This window comes from Palaemon carinicauda, chromosome 24 (assembly GCF_036898095.1).
Source record: "Palaemon carinicauda isolate YSFRI2023 chromosome 24, ASM3689809v2, whole genome shotgun sequence".
NCBI classification, from domain to species: domain Eukaryota; kingdom Metazoa; phylum Arthropoda; class Malacostraca; order Decapoda; family Palaemonidae; genus Palaemon; species Palaemon carinicauda.
The window spans coordinates 91,536,527-91,563,891 of record NC_090748.1 but is presented as its reverse complement, the minus strand read 5'-3'; the positions used below and the strand labels follow the sequence as shown (position 1 = coordinate 91,563,891).

The 27,365-nt window shown below is 33.4% G+C and overlaps 1 protein-coding gene across 1 annotated transcript; it reads left to right on the top strand.

Moving 5' to 3' along the window:
* Positions 1–24,578: 24,578 nt before the first annotated feature.
* Positions 24,579–25,628, top strand: LOC137618487 (golgin subfamily A member 6-like protein 25). The gene has a single exon (XM_068348646.1). It carries the CDS (start codon positions 24,579–24,581, stop codon positions 25,626–25,628), a length of 1,050 nt encoding a protein of 349 aa, XP_068204747.1.
* Positions 25,629–27,365: the final 1,737 nt, after the last annotated feature.

The following is a 27,365-nucleotide window of genomic DNA, read 5'->3' as shown; positions in this document are numbered from 1 at the left end:
CTAGAGTTCGATCCCCTCAATTCTATCATGAAAGACTAAAGTTCGATCCCTCAACTCTCGCATGAGAGACTAGATTTCGATCCCTCAGCTCTATAATGAGAACTAGCGTTCGATCCCTCAACTCCCGCTTGAGAGACTAGAGTTCGATTCCCCAACTTTCATGAGAGACGAGTTCGAATCCCCGACGGGAAATACCTCGTGACTGTTTCCTAAAACATTCAATGTTCCCCTGTTAACTAAAGTAGTTAGGGAACATACACTACTGTGATAGGTTTCAACGCCTCATCCTTAAGTTTTTGTTTAAAGCCGAAAGCATAACACCTATAGGAGCCACCCTTATGTAGGGAAAGAAAGGAAGTAGGCCAAATAACAGTTTTAAAAATGTTTCGTTTCAAAATATGGTTGTAAATGTTTCTGTCGGTACTTCAAGGTGAAGGATTTACTTGCACGTTCTCCGTGAAGCCAAACGTTTACCGCAATTCTTTTTGAGATCTGTTATATTTCGTTCCTCTTATACAATACCGCGTTGGTTTTTTAAAGTTCCGCTCTAACAAAATAGATTTTTTTTCCTTTTCTAATCATGGACGAATGTAGGCTGATATGGGAATGTGAAGAGATAGTTACTTCTAATACTGACGAAACTATGCCGATTTAATAGTTGCATTTGAATTTAATTTATTTATATTTGTTATATCTCTTAATCTAAAACTTTTCTTTCTTTGTTAGATATTTTAGATAAGTATGATTACTCTGAAGACTATTAAGACATTGGCTGTGAGTTATGTAAGTCATATAGGCCTACACGTATTAATCAAGCTTTTAGATACGTGGTCGATATTCCTGTGATATTCGTCTAGCTTTGATGAGAGATATTTCAAGATTATTTTAATTGTTAGCAGTGTACTTTTTTTTCTAATCCGCATATTATTCCCTTTTCTTTATTCACATTCAGCGATTAAAGTCACACGTTTGGTTTTGGTTTTACTAAAGTTTACAAAGGTCTTATAGTATATGGTTACTCTATAGTACGTAGTATAAATGAAATTCTCTTCTATTTTTCTGATTAAAAGATAATTTAGTTTTATTCTAATGTACTAATGTTTATTTATATTTTTCCAATGGATTTTAGGTTCGTATTGCTGTATGGGCCTGTATACCACATCAAAAGCAAAAACTATGTACGATTCTTGATTACGCACGTGCAGAATATGCCTTGCCATATTTAGTAGTAGTATGCTTCTGTAAGCATGTACAGAATACGCCTTCCTATAACTTCATCATCATTTCATCATCATTTCAGCCTTCAAAAGTCCTTTGTTGGATGTAGGCCTTCTATCGCAAGCTATTCTGTGCCACTGTTGCTTATGTTGGTCTAAGTCATCTCGCCAGCGGGTTTTTTGTCTTCCTCGGTTTCTTGTGTATCCTCGGGGGTGTCCAGAAGGTTGTTCGTGATATCCATCGGTTGTCTGTCATCCTGGCAATGTGCCCTGCCCAGTTCCATTTGAGCTTGCTAATGGTTTCAAGGATATCCATTACTTTAGTTTTTCTACGTATCCATTTAGCTGTTTTTCTATCCTTCCATGTTAGATTTTCCCATAACTTAGAATTATAAATATAAACGCCTACAAAAGTACAAACTATGTAATTCTTGTCACAGTTCATGCAACCTGGGAACTTCCCTTCCTTTCCTTTCAACGTTGGACTCCCAAAGTGAACAAACTCGTGAATTTCCAAATTGGTGTTGTCCCCTCCTGCGGACATTGTTCTTTTTATGAGCCTTGACGCCTTCCCTTTCTTCCTCGATTTCCTCCGGGAGGAAGACGGTCATAAAACCCTTAATTAATGCCTTGTGATTCATATTTCTATTTGTGCTCTGGTTTACCCCCTACTCCGTCACTTTATTATTATTATTATTATTAAATGCTAAGCTACAACCCTAGTTGGAAAAGAAGGATGCTATAAGCCCAGGGGCCCCAACAGGGAAAATAGCCCAGTGAGGAAAGGAAATAAGGAAAAATAAAATATTTTAGGAATAGTAACAATATTCAAATAAATGTTTCCTATTTAAACAATAAAAATTTAAGAGAACAAGAGGAAGAGAAACTAGATAGTGTGCCCGAGTGTACCCTCAAGCAAGAGAACTCTAACCCAAGGCAGTGTAAGACCATGGTACAGAGGCTATGGCACTACCCAAGACTAGAGAACAATGGTTTGATTTTGGAGTGTCTTTCTCCCAGAAGAGCTGCTTTTTTCTCGAATAATAATCTGGTCTTTGTAGGCTACATTTGATTTTGTGAAGTGTTGGGAGGTTTTAGATAAAATAGATCGTTGACAAGTTATGTTTTAGGATAAATTTTCCTTAAGGGGAATAACATTATGATATAAAACAAAGGTATATTTGAGTATAAATTGTTTGCCCAATAAATTTGGGTCTCTCTCTCTCTCTCTCTCTCTCTCTCTCTCTCTCTCTCTCTCTCTCTCTCTCTGTGTACCGGAAAAGAATATAGATATTGACGATGAAAAAAATAGAACTAGCTTATGGAAAGACTTGATTTTTTCATGCTACCTTGATATCCATATTACCATATTGAATCTCTCTCTCTCTCTCTCTCTCTCTCTCTCTCTCTCTCTCTCTCTCTCTCTCTCTCAGGATACTTTGGCCAAATAAATAATCTGCATGAATAATCATTTTTATTTATTCACTCTTGAAGCTTACACAATGATACAATACTTTCATAAAGAGATTCCATAATAGCCAACTCTTGAATGAATTTTTTGGTCTGTGTATTTGTATGTTAATAGTCGCCTTTTGCTTTTGTGGTGATTGCAAATCTATAGTTATGTACGAAAAGCAATAATTCTGTTATTTATATGTGTATGTATATATGTATTATTTATATATATATATATATATATATATATATATATATATATATATATATATATATATATATATATATATATATATATATGTATATGAACATATATCACAAGCACACGTGATTTTAATTAATGTAAATATCACCCACGAAATGCATTTAATACCGAATTCTATCTTGGGAAATACATATCCACTTGGAATTCATTTTATGGTAACAGCTTCTGGCCGGGTGGTGATTCGAACCATCACCTGTACGGCTAGAAACTATGCTTGGCAGGGACCCTACCGACTCAGCCAAGCATAGTTTCTAGCCGTACAGGTGGTGGTTCGAATCACCACCCGGCCAGAAGCTGTTACCATAAAATGAATTCCAAGTGGATATGTATTTCCCAAGATAGAATTCGGTATTAAATGCATTTCGTGGGTGATATTTACATACATACTATATATATATATATATATATATATATATATATGCCGTATATTTATACGTATGTTTAAATATACTTTTCTATGTGTTTAATATATATATATATATATATATATATATATATATATATATATATATATATATATATATATATATATATATACATACAGATATACAGATCTATACATACATAAATACACCAATTAATTTAATTCACACACAGTCCTCTAACATAGTGGAAATTGCAAATCTATTATCATTTTTGAAAAGGGATCAGTAACATGTACTGTATCTGTATGAATGTGGAAATGAGTATATCATCAATGGTTAAGTTAGAGTAAACTTGATTATTTCCTGGTTTATTTCTGTGATGAAATTTGATAAAAAAAAAAAAAAAAAAGAGCGTAAGGTTTGTGCTTTATAAATGAAGAGAACTACATGGAATATATTTGATAAGGAAGACTCAAAATTCTGTAAGCGATTTTTTCCACTAGACCCTCTTCATTGAAGAGTTCAATAATACTTTTCAATTGATGCTTTCAACAATACTTGAAAAAAAATTCAACGTAATCCCTATTCAAAGGATTTTTGCAGTCCCACCTTTTCCCGCAGAAGGTATCAACTACATCTATTTTTTTAGGGATTTTTATTTTTTTTTTCAACTCTTACCTTCTCTGTGGAATGTTTCAATTCAACCCTTTAATCAAAGGGATGTTTTCAACTGTGAGGCCATGTGTATAAAAACGCTTATATGAAACGGCTGCCCCTTTTAGAAATGCGTAACAGCTGAAGACAAAGAAGAGTATAAGATATGAGTAAAATTCCAGATATTTCATTTTGATAATCGGGGAACCCCAGTACTTATATTCTAGCCAATGGCTAGATGAGTATCTATTTTGGTATAATTTCCAGCCTATGAATACACTTTCTCACATTAAGCTGAAAGGCTTTATTTCGCTTTACGTGGAAGTGAATCGTATTACCTTTGTGGCTTGACGATATCACTGACTTTAATCAGGCGGAGCTGGTTTTTTGATATGGGAGAACTGAATTAGCAGTACTGCCATTATGAAGCATACGTCAGTCTAACCAAAGGCTACTTGTTATTCGATACAGATTTGTAAATGCTATAGTGATTTCGTCTTTCATGTAGTTATTTGATACAGATTTGTAAATGCTATAGTGATTTCGTCTTTCATGTAGTTATTCGATACAGATTTGTAAATGCTGTAATGATTTCGTCTTTCATGTTAGTTGGTTCCGCACCATGTTTGGGTAAAATAGCTTCTACCATTTTTTTATACTTTGTTAAAGCAAGTAGTTTAATAGGCATTTATTCGATACTTCTCCCTCTGTGCTATCCTTCTTATTCAGACTTGTATATATAAAGTCTTATCGTAGGAGATCTGGTTCTATTATGAGAAATTGTGCTGCTTTTGTCGTTATTCTATTTTACTTCATAAAGTTAAGTTAATGAATAGATTTATTTTAACACCATAAATTTATTTCCACGGATCAGACATATCGTTCATTTTAATTATTTTATTAATTACCAATTTGATAAGGATTGAAGTTTATAAGCTTAGTTATGAATCAATCAGGCCCTAAGACAAAGTAAGCTAGTACCCTACATCTAGCCTTATCTGAGATCACAAGCATATATATATATATAGTATATATATATATATATATATATATATATATATATATATATATATATATATATATATACACATACATATATATACACATACATATATAATACAACAAATGCAGCCATTTCTAGTCCATTGCAGGACAAAGGCATCATATATACTTTTATTCATGTCTGGGGTTTGACCAGAGTTTCATCACCATGCCCGCCACTGCATATTGGTGATGGTGTGAGATTTTGTCTGATCGCTCACAGCAAACCGACCTAATATGGGTATCTCTGACTAGCACAGTAAACAAGCATTTTCACCAAGTTATAGTATACGTACATACGTACGGCATGTGCAAGTTAATGCTGACTATAACCAACACTGACAGTTTAATAAGAAGAAAAGTATTTTTATAGCAATGCCCCTAGAGATTTCCCGTAAAGAAAAAAAGTCACACTTACATATTTCAGTTACTTATCAAATTACGACTTAAAATACTCAGTTGGAATTCCCCCAAAATTGCAAGATGTCTAAACAATGTTTTACTGGAGATAAAGAGAAATCCTTTGTAAGGCCATTAAATCTTTTTTGAGATCTTGCGAAGGTTTACGTGGTCATATATATATCTAGTCTGCTACTACCCCCTTTTTTTTTTTATAAACTTTTTATATCTATATTGTGGGATATTTACACTTCCGGATTGATACTTTTATCGCACTTCTCCTCCCAGAGTCTTTGTTGAGGAATTTTTCAGCGATTTACTTCTGCCTCCGGTCTGGTGGCTTCGCACAATGAGTGATAGGCCTAATCTTGAGATTCGCTAACTTCCTTCAGGTTTTTTTGAGAACTTCATAGTTGGTATCTTTCCGGATAATACCCCTACTCTCACTTTATCCGGATTTCTCGTCCTCCTTAACATCTATTTTTTCTGATAATACCCCTCTACTCACTTTTTGAGAAGTTATTTTTTCGACTAGTTATTGACCGGGATTTTCGCCTCCATTAAAATTTTTTTTTTCTGATAATACTTCTCTACTCACTTATCTTTTTTTTTTTTTTGAGAAGTTATTTTTTTCGACTACAGTATGTTATTGACCCGGGTTTTCGTCTCCCTTAACATTTCTTGTTCTGATAATACTTCTCTACTCACTTATCTTTTTTTTTTTTTTTTTTGAGAAGTTATTTTTTTCGACTACAGTATGTTATTGACCCGGGTTTTCGTCTCCCTTAACATTTCTTGTTCTGATAATACTTCTCTACTCACTTATCTTTTTTTTTTTTTTTGAGAAGTTATTTTTTTCGACTATACAGTATGTTATTGACCCGGGTTTTCGTCTCCCTTAACATTTCTTGTTCTGATAATACTTCTCTACTCACTTATTTTTTTTTTTTGAGATGTTTTTTTCGACTACAGTATGTTTTTGACCCGGGTTTTCGTCTCCCTTAACATTTTTTTTTCTGATAATACTTCTCTACTCACTTATCTTTTTTTTTTTTTGAGAAGTTATTTTTTCGACTACAGTATGTTATTGACCCGGGTTTTCGTCTCCCTTAACATTTTTTTTTTCTGATAATACTTCTCTACTCACTTATCTTTTTATTTTGAGAAGTTATTTTTTCGACTACAGTATGTTATTGACCGAGATTTTCGTCTCCCTTAACATTTTTTTTTCTGATAATACTTCTCTACTCACTTATCTTTTTATTTTGAGAAGTTATTGTTTCGACTACAGTATGTTATTGACTGGGGTTTTCGTCTCCCTTAACATTTTTTTTTTCTGATAATACTTCTCTACTCACTTATCTTTTTTTTGAGAAGTTATTTTTTCAACTACAGTATGTTATTGACCAGGGTTTTCGTCTCCCTTAACATTTTTTTCCTGATAATCCTTCTCTACTCACTTATCTTTTTTTTTTTTTTTTTTGAGAAGTTATTTTTTCGACTACAGTATGTTATTGACCGAGATTTTCGTCTCCCTTAACATTTTTTTTTCTGATAATACTTCTCTACTCACTTATCTTTTTATTTTGAGAAGTTATTTTTTCGACTACAGTATGTTATTGACCGAGATTTTCGTCTCCCTTAACATTTTTTTTTTATGATAATACTTCTCTACTCACTTATCTTTTTATTTTGAGAAGTTATTTTTTCGACTACAGTATGTTATTGACTGGGGTTTTCGTCTCCCTTAACATTTTTTTTCTGATAATATTTCACTACTCACATATCTTTTTTTTTTTTTTTTTTTTTGAGAAGTTATTTTTTTCGACTACTGTATGTTATTGACCGGGGTTTTCGTCTCCCTTAACATTTTTTTTTTCTGATAATACTTCTCTACTCACTTATTTTTATTTTTGAGAAGTTATTTTTTCGACTACAGTATGTTATTGACTGGGGTTTTCGTCTCCCTTAACATTTTTTTTCTGATAATATTTCACTACTCACATATCTTTTTTTTTTTTTTTTTTTTTTTGAGAAGTTATTTTTTCGACTACTGTATGTTATTGACCAGGGTTTTCGTCTCCCTTAACATTTTTTTGTATGATAATACTTCTCTACTCACTTATCTTTTTATTCTGAGAAGTTATTTTTTTCGACTACAGTATGTTATTGACTGGGGTTTTCGTCTCCCTTAACATTTTTTTTTTCTGATAATACTTCTCTACTCACATATCTTTTTTTTTTTTTTTTTTTTTTTTTGAGAAGTTATTTTTCGACTACAGTATGTTATTGACTGGGGGTTTTCGTCTCCCTTAACATTTTTTTTTTCTGATAATACTTCTCTACTCACATATCTTTTATTCTGAGAAGTTATTTTTTCGACTACAGTATGTTATTGACTGGGGTTTTCGTCTCCCTTAAAAAAATTTTTTTTTCTGATAATACTTCTCTACTCACATATCTTTTTTTTTTTTTTGAGAAGTTATTTTTTCGACTACTGTATGTTATTGACCGGGGTTTTCGTCTCCCTTAAAAATTTTTTTTATGATAATACTTCTCTACTCACTTATCTTTTTTTTTTTTTTTTTGAGAAGTTATTTTTTCAACAATCCAGTATGTATTGACTTAATTTTTCGTTTTGCCATAACAGAGATTGTAAATTATCACTTTCTTTTTCCCCTCACATCACTCGTTTACACTCCCAGAATGCCTTTAGCTCTTATCCTTTAAAGAGCACGTCCATTTTATGATTTGTTATTCCCCTTCATTTTTTTTTTTCATTGCATTTCCTCCCCTTTTTGTAGCTACTGTTTTGTCTGCTTTTTCCACTTCATTTTGCCCATGTTTATCTGGTGACATTTTTGCGTTGTGGAGGCTGTACCCTTCTTGTACCACTCTCTCTAAAGGGGGATTAAGGTGTATGGCATATATATATATATATATATATATAAATTATATATATATATATGTATATATGTGTGTGTGTATGTCTTGGTGTGTTTATATATATAATTATATATAGATAAATAAATATATATACATACACACACACACACACACACACATATATATATATATATATAGGATGTGTGTGTACAGTATAAACATACACATATATAAACACACCAAGACACACACACATATATATATATATATATATATATATGTGTGTGTGTGTGTGTGTGTGCGCGCGTGTGTATACGTGTGTGTGTGCGTGCACGTGCACATATGTATAGATACTTAGAATGTAAGTGTATTTATATTACATTTTCTTTTGTAGATTTGATATGAACTCCGATTTAGAAATATTTCTTATTAAATTAACATTTTTACTTCTATTGATAGATAATATTTAATAGTGTAGCTGTTGTTATCTTAGTAATCAAGAATGCTAGTATGCGTATGCGATCTATGTCTTATTTTTGTTATTGTCTTCTATTTACCGTGTACTGTTTATTTTCTTATGTGTCTCTTTTGTCTAATTATTTTTCTTCGTTAACAGAAATATCTGTTCAGTACTTGTACTCTAGATGGAGGGTACAAGTTAGTTTTTATAGTTTACATAGGAAATATTTATTTTCAAATATTTTACTTTTCCTTGTTTCCTTTCCTCACTGGGCTATTTTTCCCTGTTGGAGCCCCTGGGCTTATAGCATCCTACTTTTCGAACGAGGGTTGTAGCTTAGCTAGTAATAATAATAATAATAATAATAATAATACTCTCTTATATCTCTTTCTTAGGTCTTCATGTATTTAAGGTCATTCCATCTATCATACTTGACAATTTTTTTCCCCTTTTTGTTTTCCTTTTAATTCGGCTTTATCATATGATAGATATTTTTTAACTTGCCATGCATTATTCTTTTTCCCCTGCTCGTCTTCCCAACTCTCCATCGCCCCCTGTTTTTTTTTTTTTTTTTTTTTTTTTTTTTTTGGGTGGGGGTTAGTTCCGGTTCATTTGCATTCTGTTTGTTTGTTTGTCCCCATGTCCATTCATCGCTCCCCCTCTTTATGTTGCCGCATGAATTGCTGCCTCGTAAATAAACAATGAGGATAAACAAAGGTAGAGGGAGAATTTTCTCTCCCTTTTTTTTTTTTTTTTTTTTGCTGCTTTTTCTGTATGTGAAATGGCTTTTTGTTGATTCCTTCTTTTATTTATTCTGCATACGATATAGGTCACGAGAACGAGGTGAATTGTATTGCCTCGGTTGTTCTATTGATATTTCCTTCACAAAGTTGATTATCTATAACGCCGATTAAGAGTTTTGATTGATTTATACAGAATCTGCAAACAGGATAAAAGGCTTTCGGGGAACAATGATTATTTCTGTAATAAAAGCGTGGTAGCATACATTGCCGATTCCTGGCGGTATTCTTTTAATTGAGAGAGAGAGAGAGAGAGAGAGAGAGAGAGAGCCTTACCTTATTTCCTTATTGCCTTATTTTTCGTTTAGGTTTCCCCAGGTCCCTCATTGTGAGGCACCTCGTATATCCATCAGAGAGAGAGAGAGAGAGAGAGAGAGAGAGAGAGAGAGAGAGCAATTTGATGATAAAGTATTGTCTCGGAATTTGGAAGGGCATGATTTTGAACTTGATAGTGTTTTTTTTTTTTTTTTTTTTTTTTTTTTTTTTTTTTTTTGTTAAAAATGCACGCCTACACAAGACGATATTCGAGTTTGCTGTTATGTTTCGTATACAGTTAGAATTTACTTTATCACTGTTGCATATATCTGTGTGCTTAATATAATGTTTATGTATATACTGTATATGTATATATGATTATATGTACATAAGTATACATATGTATGTAAATTTCTATTTATTCATTCATTAAACTGTAAATATATAAGTTTCGGGGAATTCATAATTTTTTTTGTTATGTTTAACCTCGACCTTCCCATGCACACATATTACTGTGTATATATATATATATATATATATATGATATAGAATATTAGGATTTAAATGGCAGGACTGGATGAGAAATGAAAAAATAAGGCACTAGGAAGGTTGGAGAACCCAGGCCTACATGGCTGAGGACTATGAAACGCGATGTAGGATATTATAAATGGAGAAGTATTGATTTAAAAGCTCAAGATACAGACGACTGGTGAAATCTAACCAAGGCTCTTTGCGTTAATAGGCGTAGGAAGAGATAATATATATATATATATATATATATGTATATATATATATATATTTATATATAAATATGTATATATTATATGATTTTATATTTGTAAGTATATATATATATATATATATATATATATATATATATATATATATATATATATTTTATATATATATATATATATATATATGTGTGTGTGTGTGTGTATTAAAATTAAAAAAGACATCCCCCGTAGGAAGTTAATCTGAATCCTTTTTGTGACCAGGAGACAGATAGTTTTATGCTTTTGTGGTTTCGTGGTTTCAGTTTATATCTTCCTATCTCATCCCTTAGCTACCAGGAACATTCTTGACCCTCACAGAAGTGTTCTCAAGTTTCCTATAAATGTCTTGTGGTATTAACTTTTAAAACACCTATAGATAGATTATCTGTTTAACTTTATTACTGATCTTACGATATTTTATATTCTTTATTCTTTACTTTTCATACATAGTTTATTTATTTCTTTATTTCCCCTCCTAATTTGGCTATTTTTTTCTTGTTGGAGCCCCTGGGCTTATAGCATCCCGCTTTTCCAACCGGGTTATAGCTTAGCTAGTAATAATAATAATAATAATAATAATAATAATAATAATAATAATAATAATAATAATAATGATAGTAATTATAATAATGATGATATAAGATTATTGTTTGTTTCATTTTTTTTTTTAATTTGTATATTGTATATTTTTGTTCTTTTTGAATAAAACAAGAATCAGACTTCGTAGTTTTCTTTGACGAGATGTAAGCGTTTATGTTTAGTGTTAGGTATTTTTTGTTAATTAAAAATCTTTAGGATACCAGTACTTCAGATTTCAGTATATATATATATATATATATATATATATATATATATATATATGTATATATATATGTATATATATATATATATATATGTATATATATATATATATATATATATATAATGTTCTGCTTCATCATTTATTTCCTAATCCCTCATATTTCAGTATAATAATCGTGAAACGTTTTTTACTCACACAATTTTTTCCTCGTTTTATAATATTATTTTCCCTTTTATCTATAAAAATTTCTACCTTGTTATTTATTTTCTGCATATTTCATTTATTTATAAGGATTGCTTTTACGATCGTTTTTCATATTTCATGTTTCTGCTTTACTTCATGGTCATGATAACGCTATTATTATGTCCTTGGTTTATGCATGTTTGAGCATCAATTCAGTAGTTCACCAATGGCGTGGATGACCTTGGTATACTTACAAATGAATCAGTTGGACACTTATTCTGAGGATGGTATTGGCTTAGTATGGATTTTAGCCTCTCTTTGTTATTAGTATTATTCTCGTTTTTACTTTCTTCTTCTTCTCCTTCTTCTTATTGTTATTATTTTTATTATTTATTATTTTTATTATCATAATTGTACATACATACATATACCAAGGCACTTCCCCCCAATTTTGCGGGTTTACTTTCTTCTTCTTCACCTTCTTCTTATTGTTATTATTTTTATTGTTTATTATTATTTTTATTATCATAATTGTACACACATACATATACCAAGGCACTTCCCCCAATTTTGGGGGGTAGCCGACATCAACAAAAGAAACAAAACAAAAAAGGGGACCCCTACTCTCTACGTTCCTCCAGCCTAACAAGAGACTCAACCGAGTTCAGCTGGTACTGTTATTATTATTATTATTATTATTATTATTATTATTATTATTATTATTATTATTATTATTATTATTATTATTATTATTATTCCAAACCAGACTGCAACTGCATTTGGAAAAGATGAATAGCACAACCTTAGAGACCCATGATTGAAAAAAAAAAAACCATAATTAAGTAATAAATTATGAAAGAGAAATAACAAAATGATCAAGGCCATATACAGAGGGAATGAAAGCAGCAATGATTTTGAAAGTGAACTAAATAAGGGTTAAAAAATAAAGGATAAGAACAAAGCAACCTTTCCGAAAAAAATCATGCATTCTTAGCCTTTATATTTAAAGGTAGTATAGAGTTATTATATTTCAAAACATTAATTATAAATGGGTTTATATTCAATATTAGCAGTCTTCATACTTGTTAATTGCAAACTAAAAATCCCAAGATTCCCAATCAGTCTACTAAGATAAATCCACCAGCAACAGCGGTCTCTACATAGATTGGTAATTATGATCAAAGATTGATTGATTGATTGATTTAAAGTTTTCAGGCATCCTGACATCTAAGGTCATTGACGCCTATGATCAAAGAACTTTATTTTTTTTTTTTTTTTTATCCTTACCCTACTTTCATGAAATTATGAAATTCTAAGCGACTGCCGATCACTCATTATCATGTTTGAAGATAAAAAAAAAAATTATGATCAAAGAACTTTATTTTTATCTTCAAACATGATGATTTCATGAAAGTAGGGTAAGGATAAAATATTGCCATAGGGAGAATTTCCCATTTATTCATGGAACCTTCATTTTATTATTATTATTATTATTATTATTATTATTATTATTATTATTATTATTATTATTATTATTATTATTAGCCAAACTACAACCCTAGTTCATAAAGCAGGATGCTATAAGCCCAAGAACTCCAACAAGGAAAACTACCCCAGTGAGGAAAGGAAATAAGGAAATAAATAAACATGAGAAGCAATGAATAATTAATATGAAATATTTTGTTTTCCGTTTGTAATGTTTTTATCGTCTGTAAAAAAATTGCGACATGAGAAGCAATGAATAATTAATATAAAATATTTTGTTTTCCGTTTGTAATGTTTTTATCATCTGTAAAAAAAAATGCGACATGAGAAGCAATGAATAATTAATATAAAATATTTTGTTTTCCGTTTGTAATGTTTTTATCGTCTGTAAAAAAAAAGCGATTATGAAGAACGTAAAAAACGGTCGTAGTGTCGAAGGTATTTTTATTACTTTATGCACATGTAAACACCTATTGGTGTATGATAATAGTCTTTTCGTGTTACTAAGCCAAGTGGGAGTCGTTAATGTAGTATAGATTGGTATTTGGCCTTGTACTTCATCTTCATTACCGCTCTGTTTCTTCCTTCTTGCTCTTTAAATAATTCTACAACTGCAAGATTTTCTCGCTGGTTCTTTCGTGCTAAACGGTCTCCCAGGCCCCGGCGCCAACACAAATAGTTCATACTTATTCAACCGTAAAAGTATTTTTTAAACCCAATTGTCGATATGTTGGATATGATGTTTCTTCTTCTACTACTGCTACCCTTGTTACTACTACTACTACTACTACTACTACTACTACTACTACTACCACCACCCTTTTAATACTACTACTACTACCCGGTTATTACTACTCATACTACCCGGTTACTACTACTAAATTACTACTACTACTACTACTACCCGGTTATTACTACTCCTACTACCCAGTTACTACTACTACTACTACTACTACTGTTCGTACTACTACTCTTACAGCTACTACTACTACTACTACTACTACTGTTCTGCTATTACTATTAGTACTACTAGCATTACTGCTATCGCTACAACTAACACTCTTACCCCTCCTCCTCCTCCTACTACATCAGAATTGTCGATAACATTGCGACATTCGTCGTTGTTATCGAAGTGAACCTCAACTTTGGGAGGCAAGTCATCACCCAAACGGAAAAACAAAGGCCCCCACCAAATCTGACAGTGCCTTCACGGCCAGGCAATATGCCAACAATTCGCGGAGGCACCGACGAAGCACCAGAGAGAAAGTTGCCGCTCCGTGTTAATTAGGATTTATGTTGCGGGGGCTCCTCCCACAGTAGTCCTCGCGTGAAGTGATATTACGCGTTTCCCGCTACGATCATTAGCTGACAGAATCCCCGACTCTAATGTGACTGGCCTGATGCTGATTAATGGAAAGTTAGATGGATCTGTTAAATTAGAAGGGAGGGCATCTCTCTCTCTCTCTCTTTCTCTCTCTCTCTCTCTTGCTCGTCGTTTGTCTGTCTGTTTAGGTATTTGCGAGCGCGGTAAATGTGATGGGCTTACTGTTGGATTTAGGTATATTGCTACTCACATACTCTTTCTCACACATATAGAGGTACACATATATATGTATGGTATATCTGGACTTTAGCTATATATATATATATATATATATATGTAGGTAATATATATACATATGTATATATATAATATGTATACATATATACGGTATATATATATATGTATATATATATATATATATATATGTACACACACATATGTATATATATATATATATATATATATATATATACATACATACATACACATATTCACAGAGAAAGACTTAATGAGGCATACCACGTAGTTTCACAAAGCAAGTAGCAAACATACTGTAGCTACAATGAAAGTGATGAAACTAATATCATCTAGATACGACACGTGAGCTAGAAAACCAAGTCGTGTAAAATCCTAGAATTGGTGTAAGATGTCTTCTCACTAATCATTTGCCATATTCAAATCTAGAAATTTATTGATAGATTTCCTTGGTTGCATTTCAGCCAATTTTAATGGGCTAGTGCACATTTGCAAGTAAAGGGGCCCATACACGTTCAAAAAAATCGTCAAAATTTTGATGCAAAACTTTGGCGATTTTTTTTGAACGAGTATTTAAGCCTTTAGTTAGAAATCTGTTAATATATTTAGCAGGTTATCTCGTTCTCTGTGTAATTGAAATATATTGAAATATATCGAGAAAAAGTTTAGGGTAATTAAAAATCATTCGAAATATATGAATATTTTTCTCTCTCTCTCTCTCTCTCTCTCTCTCTCTCTCTCTCTCTCTCTCTCTAAATATATTGAGAAAAAGTTTAGGGTAATTAAAGATCATTCGAAATATATGAATAGTCTCTCTCTCTCTCTCTCTCTCTCTCTCTCTCTCTCTCTTCACACAGAAAAGGAATAGCTATTGACCAAGAGAAGATAATAGAACTGCAGTTTATGGAAAGACTGGATATTTATTTTCTCATTCTTTCTTGATATCCATGTTTTTTATACCATATGTATTTGTATTTATTTTACCATCATAACCTCCCTGTCATAATAGACAAGTTAATGTTTTCGTCGTCTTCACTCCATATTTCATGCGTGTTTCTCAAGTTATTCGCTCACACACATACACGCACATATATATATATATATATATATGTGTGTGTGTGTGTGTGTGTGTGTGTCCACCTTCACCTCGTTAACGGGCACAGCTGGTCATAGATTGGCAATTTGGGTGAAGTGCAGTCAAATTCAGTACTCGGACGACACTTGCAAGACCATACCCCTTTTAGTATTAAAGAACGTCTGTCGCCATACTTGTGAATTGATCTGTACAGTAGTTTGCTGGTTAGTCGGAACATGCCAATTTCCCCGAAAAGCAGTTTGCTGAGACTAAACGTTTGTAATTTGGCTTAGAATATCTATATTAGTGTACGTACCCAGGAAATATATGTGCCTGATTTTGTTTGTCTATTTTTTTTTTCTTTTTTTTTTTGGTAAATTTATTAATTTTTTTATTTATTTATAATCGGTACCTCTGACTCTTTCTTAGCTTTTACATTGAAACGACCCTTCTCCAATTTAAGGGTGATTAGATAATTTGCTTTGGGGTCCAAGCCAAGAAATAAATTTGTTTCCTTGAATAATTTTTCTAATGTTCCAGATTCCACTTGTTGGAAAAATGCTGTTTGAAGAATGAAATGAGTTGAAAAAGTATTTTCAAAGCAAGACTAAATACCACTTCACCTTCACTTTATCTTGCATTTCTATTTATCATAGCTTTTTACCTCATAATTTATTTATTTTTATCCATTACATTTAATATATATATATACAAATATATATATATATATATATATATATATAATTTATATATATATATATATATATATATATCATCATCATCATCTCCTCCTACGCCCATTGACGCAAATGGTCTCTGTTAGATTTCGCCAGTCGTCTCTATATTGGGCTTTTAGTTCAATATTTCTCCAGTCATCATAGTGCTTCATAGTCTTCAGTTATGTAGGCTTGTGTCTTCCAACTCATCTAGTCCCTTGTGGAGGCCAGGTGAAAGTTTGGTGAACTAATCTCTCTTGAGGAGTGCAAAGAGCATGCCCAAACCATATATATTATATATATATATATATATATATATATATAGTAAACGTAGCTATATAGTCATGTATACACATGTACATATATATATACACACTAACACACATGTATATATATAGTTATATGTGTTTCTAAGCATATACTTGCTCACACACATACATACTGTATATATATATATATATATATATATATGTATGTATGTATGAACTGATCGTGCTAAGTGTCAACGGATTTTTTCCTCTTTGTTAGAGGAATGACGGTTGGCACTATAAAAATGACGGTTACAGGTTAGCTTGGGCTTGGCGTCACCAAACCCTCTCCCGATTGGTTGTTATGAGAATTTCGGGTCAAAATAACCAATCATTGATCAGGCATCGCGATGCCTATCTATGGGTGATGGGGAAACTGCCCATAGGGGACTCTCTAGTTTCGGAGGCCTAGCGAGTGTGTCACGTAAGGAATGGCAGGTGCCAACATGTGTGCCAAACCGAGTACCATTTTTCTGAGGGCTTTTTCTTAGTAACGTAACGTAATCATAATTAAGGGCGCCCTTGTAAACTTAAGAGAATATTGTCTGTGTAAAATGATCAACACGGCTATTATTTGTGCATGAAATCCCTCTCTATTCGTGTTTTCCTAAATTGATCGAACCCCAATAAGACCCAGATCGGGTCATATATGTATATATGTATATATATATATATATATATATATATATATATATGTATACATTTATATAAAAATTTTACATACATATACATGAGTGTAACTAAGATAGGGACGATAAATGGTTAAAACGTTTTACAACAGAAATGTTCAAATTCTGATATTTTTTGAAAAATTAAAATAACTTTTAATCTGATATTTTGAGACGAATATTTGCTGAAATTTCTAGAATGGAAAAGAAACCCTGGAGATCGAATCGTATATCAACAGCTGAGGGACGTTCCTCATCACATATCTAACATGGATAAGTTATTTGATAGGACTTGGCCTTACTTGGCCCTCACAGCTATCTGCGGAGTCACCGTTCTCCGTGAAGCCTCCGGGAATCCTCTTCGGTACATCTTCCTTGGAGTCAACCGTGATAGTCCGGACAACGTCTTTGGGATCGACAAGTTTCTTCTCTTTGTTGGACTTGGGACAGTTTTTTGGTTTGGTCTGAGACGAGGAAAGCGTCGAAAGATTGATGATGAAAAAGAAGAAGACTTGAAGAGAAACATCCGGGAGCTGTGTGTCACACTAAAAGAGCAAATAAAGAATCTGAATGTGATTGCCGTTAATATGACAAAGATTCAGGAGCTGGAGCTCAAGTTGAAAGAAACAGAAGAATTTAAGAAGAAGAATGAAGATACTCCCATCTTAGGATTCAGAGAGCAGCAGTTGGAGCATCAAGCCTTGGGAGACAAGATCCGTTGCCTCGAGGATCAGAAGAATCTTTTGGAAAAGCAGATGGCGGCTGGTGAAAGGTCTAAAGCTGAGCTGGAAGAAGAGCTCCTTCAGATCAAAGAAGAAATATGCTGATAAAGTGGCCCAAAGAAATGCGAACTTGAATAATCAGGTGATGAGTTAGATAGATCACTTGGCTAAGGGTAAATGCCGGATCGTTCATCTACAGACTGATGTTGCTTTTTGTAGTAAAAGTCAAATGACGATGGTCAGTAAGATGGGAAAAAAAGGAAGTGGGAAGTGAAGTAAAGTTAAAGGCTAAAAAGTGGGTGCAGATCAGTTAAACTTAGATAAAGATTTCCTAAGCTTTTATATGCACCTACTTTTTAACCTTTTATTTCCGTTCTCACTTCCCTTTTTTCCATCTCACTGACCATCCTCATTTCACTTTTACTACAAATTCCTATGAGAAGTTAAAATGAAACTTTGTTCCTTTCTATGGAGCCTCATTGACGAGCTGTTGATCAGTGTTCATCAGGTCCAAGGCGGCACCTTTGCGCCATCTCATGAGAACAGAGATTTGTTGTTGGAGTCGAGCGTTTATTTCCTCTTGTTGTTTCTTCTGCATCTTGATGTTTTCAAGGTCACGGAGACACTGTTCCTTCTCTCGTTGTAGCTGCCGCAGCTGATCTTGCAGTCGATTATTTTCTCCATCGATGGCGTTGGCTTCCTTTTGATCCTGAAGTCTGGTGTCTTTTTCTTGTAGTTGGCATTCCAGATTTTGCTTCTCTTGCGAAAGGAATCTTACTTTTTTTGTAGATCTTGAACTTTAAACTGTATCGCTTCCTTGTCATTCTTTCAACGGTCGATTGTCTCAGCTTGTGACTGGATGTGTTTTTCCATCTGCATCTTTTCTTCAGTCACTTTACACAGAATCTTGTGCATCTTATCTGCATCAGTCTGTAGCTGAACAAGCCTGCGATTGCACTTAGCCAAGTGGGCTCTCAGACTCATCACTTGATTATTCAAGTTATCATTTCGTTGGGCCATTTCATCAGCAGTTTTCTTCTTTGATCTGAAGGAGCTCCTCTTCCAACGCAGCTTTAGACCTTTCACCAGCCGCCATCTGCTTTTCCATAAGATTCTTCTGATCCTCGAGGCAACGGATCTTGTCTTCCAAGGCTTGATATTCCAACTGCTGCTTTTTAAATCTTAAGATACTCTTCACCTCTTCTTTCTTCTTCCTACATTCCTCTGTTTCTTTCAACTTGCGCTGCAGCTCTTGAATCTTTATCATATTAAGGGCAATCACATTCAAATTCTTCACTTTCTCTTTTAGTGTGACACAGAGATCCCGAATGTTTCTCTTCAAGTCTTCATCTTCTTCTTCAGTCTTTCGTCGTTTTCCTTGCCTCAGGTGAAAGAAAAAACTGCTCCAAGTCCAACAAAGAGAAAGAACGTGTCGATCCCGAAGACGTTGTCCTGACCATCACGGTTGACTCCAGTGAAGATGTACCGAAGAGGATTCCCGGAGGCTTCACGGAGCACGGCGACTCCGCCGAGAGTGATGAGGGCCAAGTAAGGCCAAGTTATGTCAAATAAGTTATCCATGTTAGATATGTGATGAAGAACGTCTCTCAGCTGTTTATATAGGATTCGATATCCAGGTTTTCTTTTTAAGTTCTAGAAATTTCAGCAAAAATTCGTCTCAAAATATCAGATTAAAAGTAATTTCACATTTTCAAAAAAATATTAGAATTTGAACATTTCTGTTGTAAAACGTTTTAATCATTTATTGTCTCAGTCATACACGTAGTTAAATGTACGTACACTTTACACACACACACACACACACACACACACACATATATATATATATATATATATATATATATTTAATTTATATAAAAATATATATGTGCATTCAAATACATGCATAAATATTTGTACACACATATGTATATTTCTCTATCTATATCTATCTATCTATCTATCTATCTATATCTATATATATATATATATATATATGCCTTCAAATATGTGCATAAATATTTGTACACATATGTATATCTATCTATCGATACATCTATCTATGTGTGTGTATATATATATATATATATATATATATAAATGTATGTATGTGTATGCGTATGTGTGTGCATTCATATGTATAAATACACATATTTATATACACATATATTATTATATATATGTGTACTTTGGTGTGTATGCATAACTATATAGATGCGTTTTCTATATATATATATATATATATATATATATATATATATATATATATATATATATATATATATACATATGTATGTATATGTATATGTATATATATGTATATGTATATGTATGTATAAATATATAAATTTATTTTTTATAATATATATATATATATATATATATATATAGGTATATATATAACCAATACAGCTGTTTCTAGTCCACTGCACGACAATGTCCTCAGACACGTCCCTATTTATGTCAGGGTTTTGATTAATGACGTTAAAACTAAGACATTTTTTTTCTATGGCAGACTTGCGTTGCAGTCTGAGACTGATATCTTCTTCACTCTTGATTAATTTTTACTCAAGATTTTATGTGTGGAACTTAGACTCTGCTCAAGACGGAGCTCTGTGTATGAGTAACTATTTCACTGTAATATTCCTCAGGCTGCTGAGAGCAATATCAAATATGCCAGGTATTTCCCAATAAATTATTTACTTAACATAAAAAAGGACAACCTTCCACGTGGGTCCCAAAAGACATTTAAGCTTTTACCTTTAGTCTTTCAGCCTCCATCGCTAAAAGATCTCAAGTCTAAAATTGCAACAACGCAGGAAATTGAGAGGAAAAAGTAATACAACTGATTCTAAAATATAGAAATTCAGGGACTATATTTTAGGAATTTCTTTTCGAATTGGGGAATATTAAGCGTGTGTAGTGACCCTAGTTAGCAAGGTCTACAGAGTAAAGGGACCTTAACAGTAAGTCATCTCATTTGTGCCCTTTAGCAAGATAAACCACATATAGAATATGCTGTCTATAGATGAAATATATATAAAGTTCTCGTGTACAAATAAAAAAAATAAATGGAAAACTAAACATTCATTTAACGAAAGTTTAAGAATGAAAACAAAATGGATATGTACTACTTCCGTAATACACTTGAAATTTTACTTGTATAGATATTCTTTGCATCAAAATGTCTCTTCATATTGATAGAATCATTACAGCATTTCGTGAAAAGTCATCATGAATGCATTAAACACTAAAAACAACGCCTATATGAACCTCATGCGGCACACTGTAGACGATAAAGACCAAAATTGCAAGACCTTCCACGCTGTGCAAAAGGATTAAAGTTGAAACTGATTAGTATCAGAGAAAACAAAGAAGCAATAAAATTGACACAACTGCAGCATGACTTGCAGTTCAGTTCAAACCTACTAACTTTCTCATTCAACACAAAAGCCTTTTCTGTTCAATTCAAATCTAACATCACTCTTATTCAACACAAAAGCCCCTTTTTTTCAGTTCAAATCTACTAACACTTTTATTCAACCCAAAAGCCCTTTTTGTTCAATTCAAATCTACCAACACTCTTATTCAACCCAGAAGCCCTTTCTTTTCAGTTCAAATCTACCAACACTTTCATTCAACTCAAAGCCCTTTCTGTTCAATTCAAATCTAACATCACTCTCATTCAACACAAAAGCCCTTTTTTCAGTTCAAATCTACTAACACTTTTATTCAACCCGAAAGCCCTTTTTTTTTTCAATTCAAATCTACCAACACTCTTATTCAACCTAGAAGCCCTTTCTGTTCAGTTCAATCTACCAACACTTTCATTCAGCTCAAAAGCCCTTTCTGTTCAATTCAAATCTACCAAGACTCTTATTCAACCCAGAAGCCCTTTATGTTCAGTTTAAATCTACCAACACTTTCATTCAGCTCAAAAGCCCTTTCTGTTCAATTCAAATCTACCAACACTCTTATTCAACCAGAAGCCCTTTCTGTTTAGTTCAAATCTACCAACACTTTCATTCTACTCAAAGCCCTTTCTGTTCAATTAAAAACTACCAACACTCTTATTCAACCCAGAAGCCCTTTCTGTTCAGTTCAAATCTACCAACACTTTCATTCAACTCAAAAGCCCTTTCTCTTCAATTCAAATCTACCAACACTCTTATTCAACCCAGAAGCCCTTTCTGTTCAGTTCAAATCTTCCAACTCTTTCAACCTGAAAGCTCTTCCTGTTCAATTCAAATCTACCATTCAAATTTGCTTACACAACCATTCAACCCGAAAAGCCCTTTCTTTTCAGTTCAGATATACCAACACTCACTCAACCCAGAAGCCCTTTTTGTTCAGTTCAAATCTGCCCTTACAACCACTCAACCCAAAAGCTGTTTGTGTTCAATTCCATTGCAAACCCACAACTGGTCCGCTGCTGACTACCCTCCCCTATTCTATTCCATTCAACATCCAATACTGAACAGAACTACAGCTCAATCCATCAACTTGAATTCAGTTGTGAGGAAGAAATCCAGCGCCCTGGCTTTTGAAAGCCACAGAAAATGATATCGGGGGGAGGGGCATTGACATGGTAATCCCTCACCCGAAGGTGAGTGGAGCCTATACACAAAATCTCTCTCTCTCTCTCTCTCTCTCTCTCTCTCTCTCTCTCTCTCTCTCCAAAACGTGGTCTAGTCACTGAAACATTCAGGGATTTACACCTTCAATGAAAATCGTAATCCATTTCCAAACGATGACACAGCAACATCTAAAATTGAGGAAAGTACTTAGCAAAAGCTTCAACAAGTACTCATTCCTTCCCAAATACTCATCAATATGCAAATTACTCGAAAGCAAACAATCACGTAACTATGAGTTCGTCAAGCGCACTCACACACACACACACACGTATGAGGGACATGATGATGTATTCCGCCTTGCAGAACAAAAGTCACAGAACTTCGTGGCACTTGATTGACAACAACAAAAACATGACACTGATGGACAATGCTGCGAACAACAATAGACTGTATATAGTTAGCCCACCATGAAAAAATGAAATTCCGTCTCGTAATGGCTGTATCAATTTCCATGAATTGCAAATTTCTTTCGCATCGTTTTCGAACAAGAAATCTTGTGCGGATATAAGGAGGTGTAAACATAGAATTTTGCCAAGATGCTTATATAATTCAATGTAACATCAGTAGGCTAATAATATAAATTATCAAGAAAATACTTCTTAGATAGCATCCTCATTGGAAAGAAATATATATATATATATATATATATATATATATATATATATATATATATATATATATATATATACAGTATATATACACCATATATATATATATATATATATATATATATATGTGTATATATATTCAGTATATATATATATATATATATATATATATATATACACCGTATATATATATATATATATATATAGAATATAAATATGTGTGTGTGTGTACTGTATATATGACAGTTAATTTGAACACCAACAAATACAAATAAAGTGTTAATACAGCTTAACAACAAAGTAGAATCATAGTTGGATTACTTTTTCCTCTCAATTTCCTGCGTTGTTGCAATTCTAGACTTGAGATCTTTTAGCGATGGAGGCTGAAAGACTAAAGGTAAAAGCTTAATGTCTTTTTGGACCCACGTGGAAGGTTGTCCTTTTTTTATGTTAAGTAAAGAATTCTTTGGGAAATGACTGGTATACTTGATATTGCTCTCAGTAGCCTGAGGAATATTACAGCAAAAGAGTTCCTCATACACAGAGCTCCGTCTTGAGCAGAGTCTAAGTTCCACACATAAAATCTTGAGTAAAAACTAATCAAGATAGAAGAAGATATCAGTCTCAGACCTGAGTCAGTCACAGAAAAAAAAATGTTTTACTTTTAACGAACTTAACTAAACCTCTAACATAAATAGGGACGTGTCTGGGGATTTTGTCCTACAGCTGTATTGGTTGTTGTACACACACACACACACACACACATATATATATATATATATATAGAGAGAGAGAGAGAGAGAGAGAGAGAGAGAGAGAGAGAGAAAACATAGCTATGTAATTATGCATACACGTTTGTGTGTGTGTATATATATATATATATATATATATACATACGCACCAGCAAATACACATGTATGTAGTTATATAATGTGTGTGTATGTATGCATATACTTGCGCACACACACATATACAGTATATGTATACATTTATATAAAAAGTTTACATACATATACGTAAGTGTATAATTGAGACAAGGACGATAAATGGTTAAAACGTTTTACAACAGAAATGTTCAAATTGTGATTTTTTTTAATTTAAGATATTTTTAATCTGATATTTTGAGACGAATATTTGCTGAAATTTCTAGAATTTAAAAAGAAACCCTAGAGATCGAATCATATATAAACAGCTAAGTGACGTTCTCCATCACATATCTAACATGGATAAGTTATTTGAAATGACTTGGTCTTACTTGGCCCTCACGGCTCTCTGCGGAGTCGCCGTGCTCCGTGAAGCCTCCAGGAATCCTCTTCGATACATCTTCGCTGGAGTCAACCGTGATGGTCAGGACAACGTCTTCGGGATCGACACGTTCTTTCTCTTTGTTGGACTTGGAGCAGTTTTTTTCTTTGTCCTAAGACAAAGAAAGCGACGAAAGACTGAAGAAGAAGAAGAAGTCTTGAAGAGAAACATTCGGGAGCTGTGTGTCACACTTAAAGAGCAAGTAAAGAATATGGATGTGATTGCCGTTAATATGACAAAGATTCAGGAGCTGGAGCGCAAGTTGAAAAAACCAGAGGAACGTGAGAAGAAGAGAAGAGATACTCCCATCTTCGGATTTAGAGAGCAGCATTTGGACCATCAAGCCTTGGAAGACAAGATCTGGTTCCTCGAGCATCGGGTGAATCTTTTGGAAAAGCAGAAGGTGGCTGATGAAAGGTATAAAGCTGAGCTGGAAGAAAAGCTCCTTCAGATCAAAGAAGAAATCAAAGACCCGAAGAAATATGTTGATGAAGTGGCCCAAAGGAATGATGACTTAAATAATCAAGTGATAAGTCTGTTAGGTCACTTGGCTAAGGGCAAATGCCGGATCGTTCAGCTAGAGCGTGATGTAGAAAGGATGCACAAGAATCTGTGTAAAGTGATTGAAGAAAAGATGGAGATGGAAAAACACATCCTACCACAAGCTGAGACGATCAATCGTTGCAAGACTGACAAGGAAGAGCTGCAGCTTAAAGTTCAAGATCTACAAAAAGAAGTAAGATTCCTTTCTCAAGCGAAGCAAAATCTGGAATGCCAACTACAAGAAAACGACACCAGACTCCGGAATCAGAATGCTTTGCTGCAAGAGAGAGACGGTCGTCTTCGGGAGATGGAAGAGAAGGCCAACGCCATCGATGCAGAAAATAATCGACTGCAAGATGAGCTGCAGCAGCTACAACGCGAGAAGGAACAGTGTCTCCATGACCTTGAAAACATCAAGATGTAGGAGAAACAACAAGAGGAAACAAACACAAGACTTCAACAACAAATCTCCGTTCTCATGAGATGGCGCCAAAATCTGGCCTTTGGCCTGATGAAAACTGACGACCAGCTCTTTAATTGGGCTCCATTGGAAGGAACAAGTTTAATGTTAAGTTCTTATAGGAATGCTCACTCTTAGTATGTTAAAATTTATTTTGTAAACATATAAAAGGAATTATTTTTAATAAATGTTTGTAATTATTTTTGCTTTGATCACCACAGAAAAGTCTTAGTTTTTATTCTCAACTGACCATAGTTCGCAAATGATCCAATCACCATCATTTAAACTCTATATGCATTTGATTACGCAATGGTGTAAACTTGGGTATCTTATTATTATGGTAATAAAAAATCCACAATAAATTATATTCTATCTTAAGAATATACAAATAAAGGCATGGACATTTACTTGTGATTTCTTTATCTTCGCATAAACATAATCTTCAGTAGTAACTCTAAACTGAAATAATCGAGAATGCTTTTCCAGCAATTTTTCAAGTCTTTAAAATTATTCCTTCAAGAAGAACCTGCTTAATATCGTAATAGGTATTCTAATTAGGCACTGATGGGTGATGATGAAGAATATTTATGATATATAAATTGGTTCTTTGCCATAACTATGCTTATTAAGTTTTTTTTTTTTTGTTAGAGGGATTTTTTATTGCTCATAGATCTGTTTAAACCATATCCTCTTCACTTGTTTGGGACGAATTGTTAATCGGTATATAACTGCGAAAAATACTGACCCTTTAAGTTAGTGCGTTCATCTTACAATTCTCTCTCTCTCTCTCTCTCTCTCTCTCTCTCTCTCTCTCTCTCGCTCTCTCTCTCTCTCTCTCTCTCTCTCTCTCTCTCTCTTTTTTAAATTGAACAGTATGTATTGCCGTTAATAGAGTTTTTAAAGTATCACTTTTACAGACCAGAGAAAGAAAACGATATGTTGGAGTTTTTCTGTTTAAATTTTGGTAAGACTATGGTGTTTGATCACAAGTTTTTCTAAGTTTTAATAACTTTCGAATAATCTTGTAGATATGAACCGGATGGTTCCCATAGAAAATATATCCTATTTCTTTCTATGTAATTAGTCTAACTTAGTTAGATTTAGTATATAGTTATTCAGTTGTCCTCGGTAGTGTAACAACCTGCCACATAAGAATGTATTGGATGTTTAGTGTTAATTCCGTTTCACGTTCATTATCTCACTGGCGTCAATATCGCCTTCCCCCAACTGTTCCGGAGGTGATGAAAAGCCAGTTGTTGGATGTTTAAGGAAACGGGGATTGTTGATTGCCAGTGAATAGCCAATTTAGGTTTATTTTGACGATCGGGATATTGAATAGCCAGCGATGACTGTGAAGAACCAATTCACGTTCTCTCGGAATTGGTTGGGAATTATCGAGAGAAGGCTCAGTCCCTCGGTTATTTGGCAGCCGGTCCTACTGTGTTAGCGACATAAGGCCCATTAGTGCCGGGTTTGGCACTAAAAGTCGCCTTTACGTTACCTCCTTCGTAAGAATGTTGTGCTGTTATTTTTCCTCTATGATGGACCATTTGTTCGGTGTATCCTAAAGCTCTAAGAGGGTGTGAGATGGAATTTTGGAATTTCCATTTATTCATTGTTTAGTGGAAGCCAAAATCGCCTTTATGTCAGTGATGGATTTGGATGGTGTTTGTATGGCCGCATTGCTGTTTTGGTTGAACT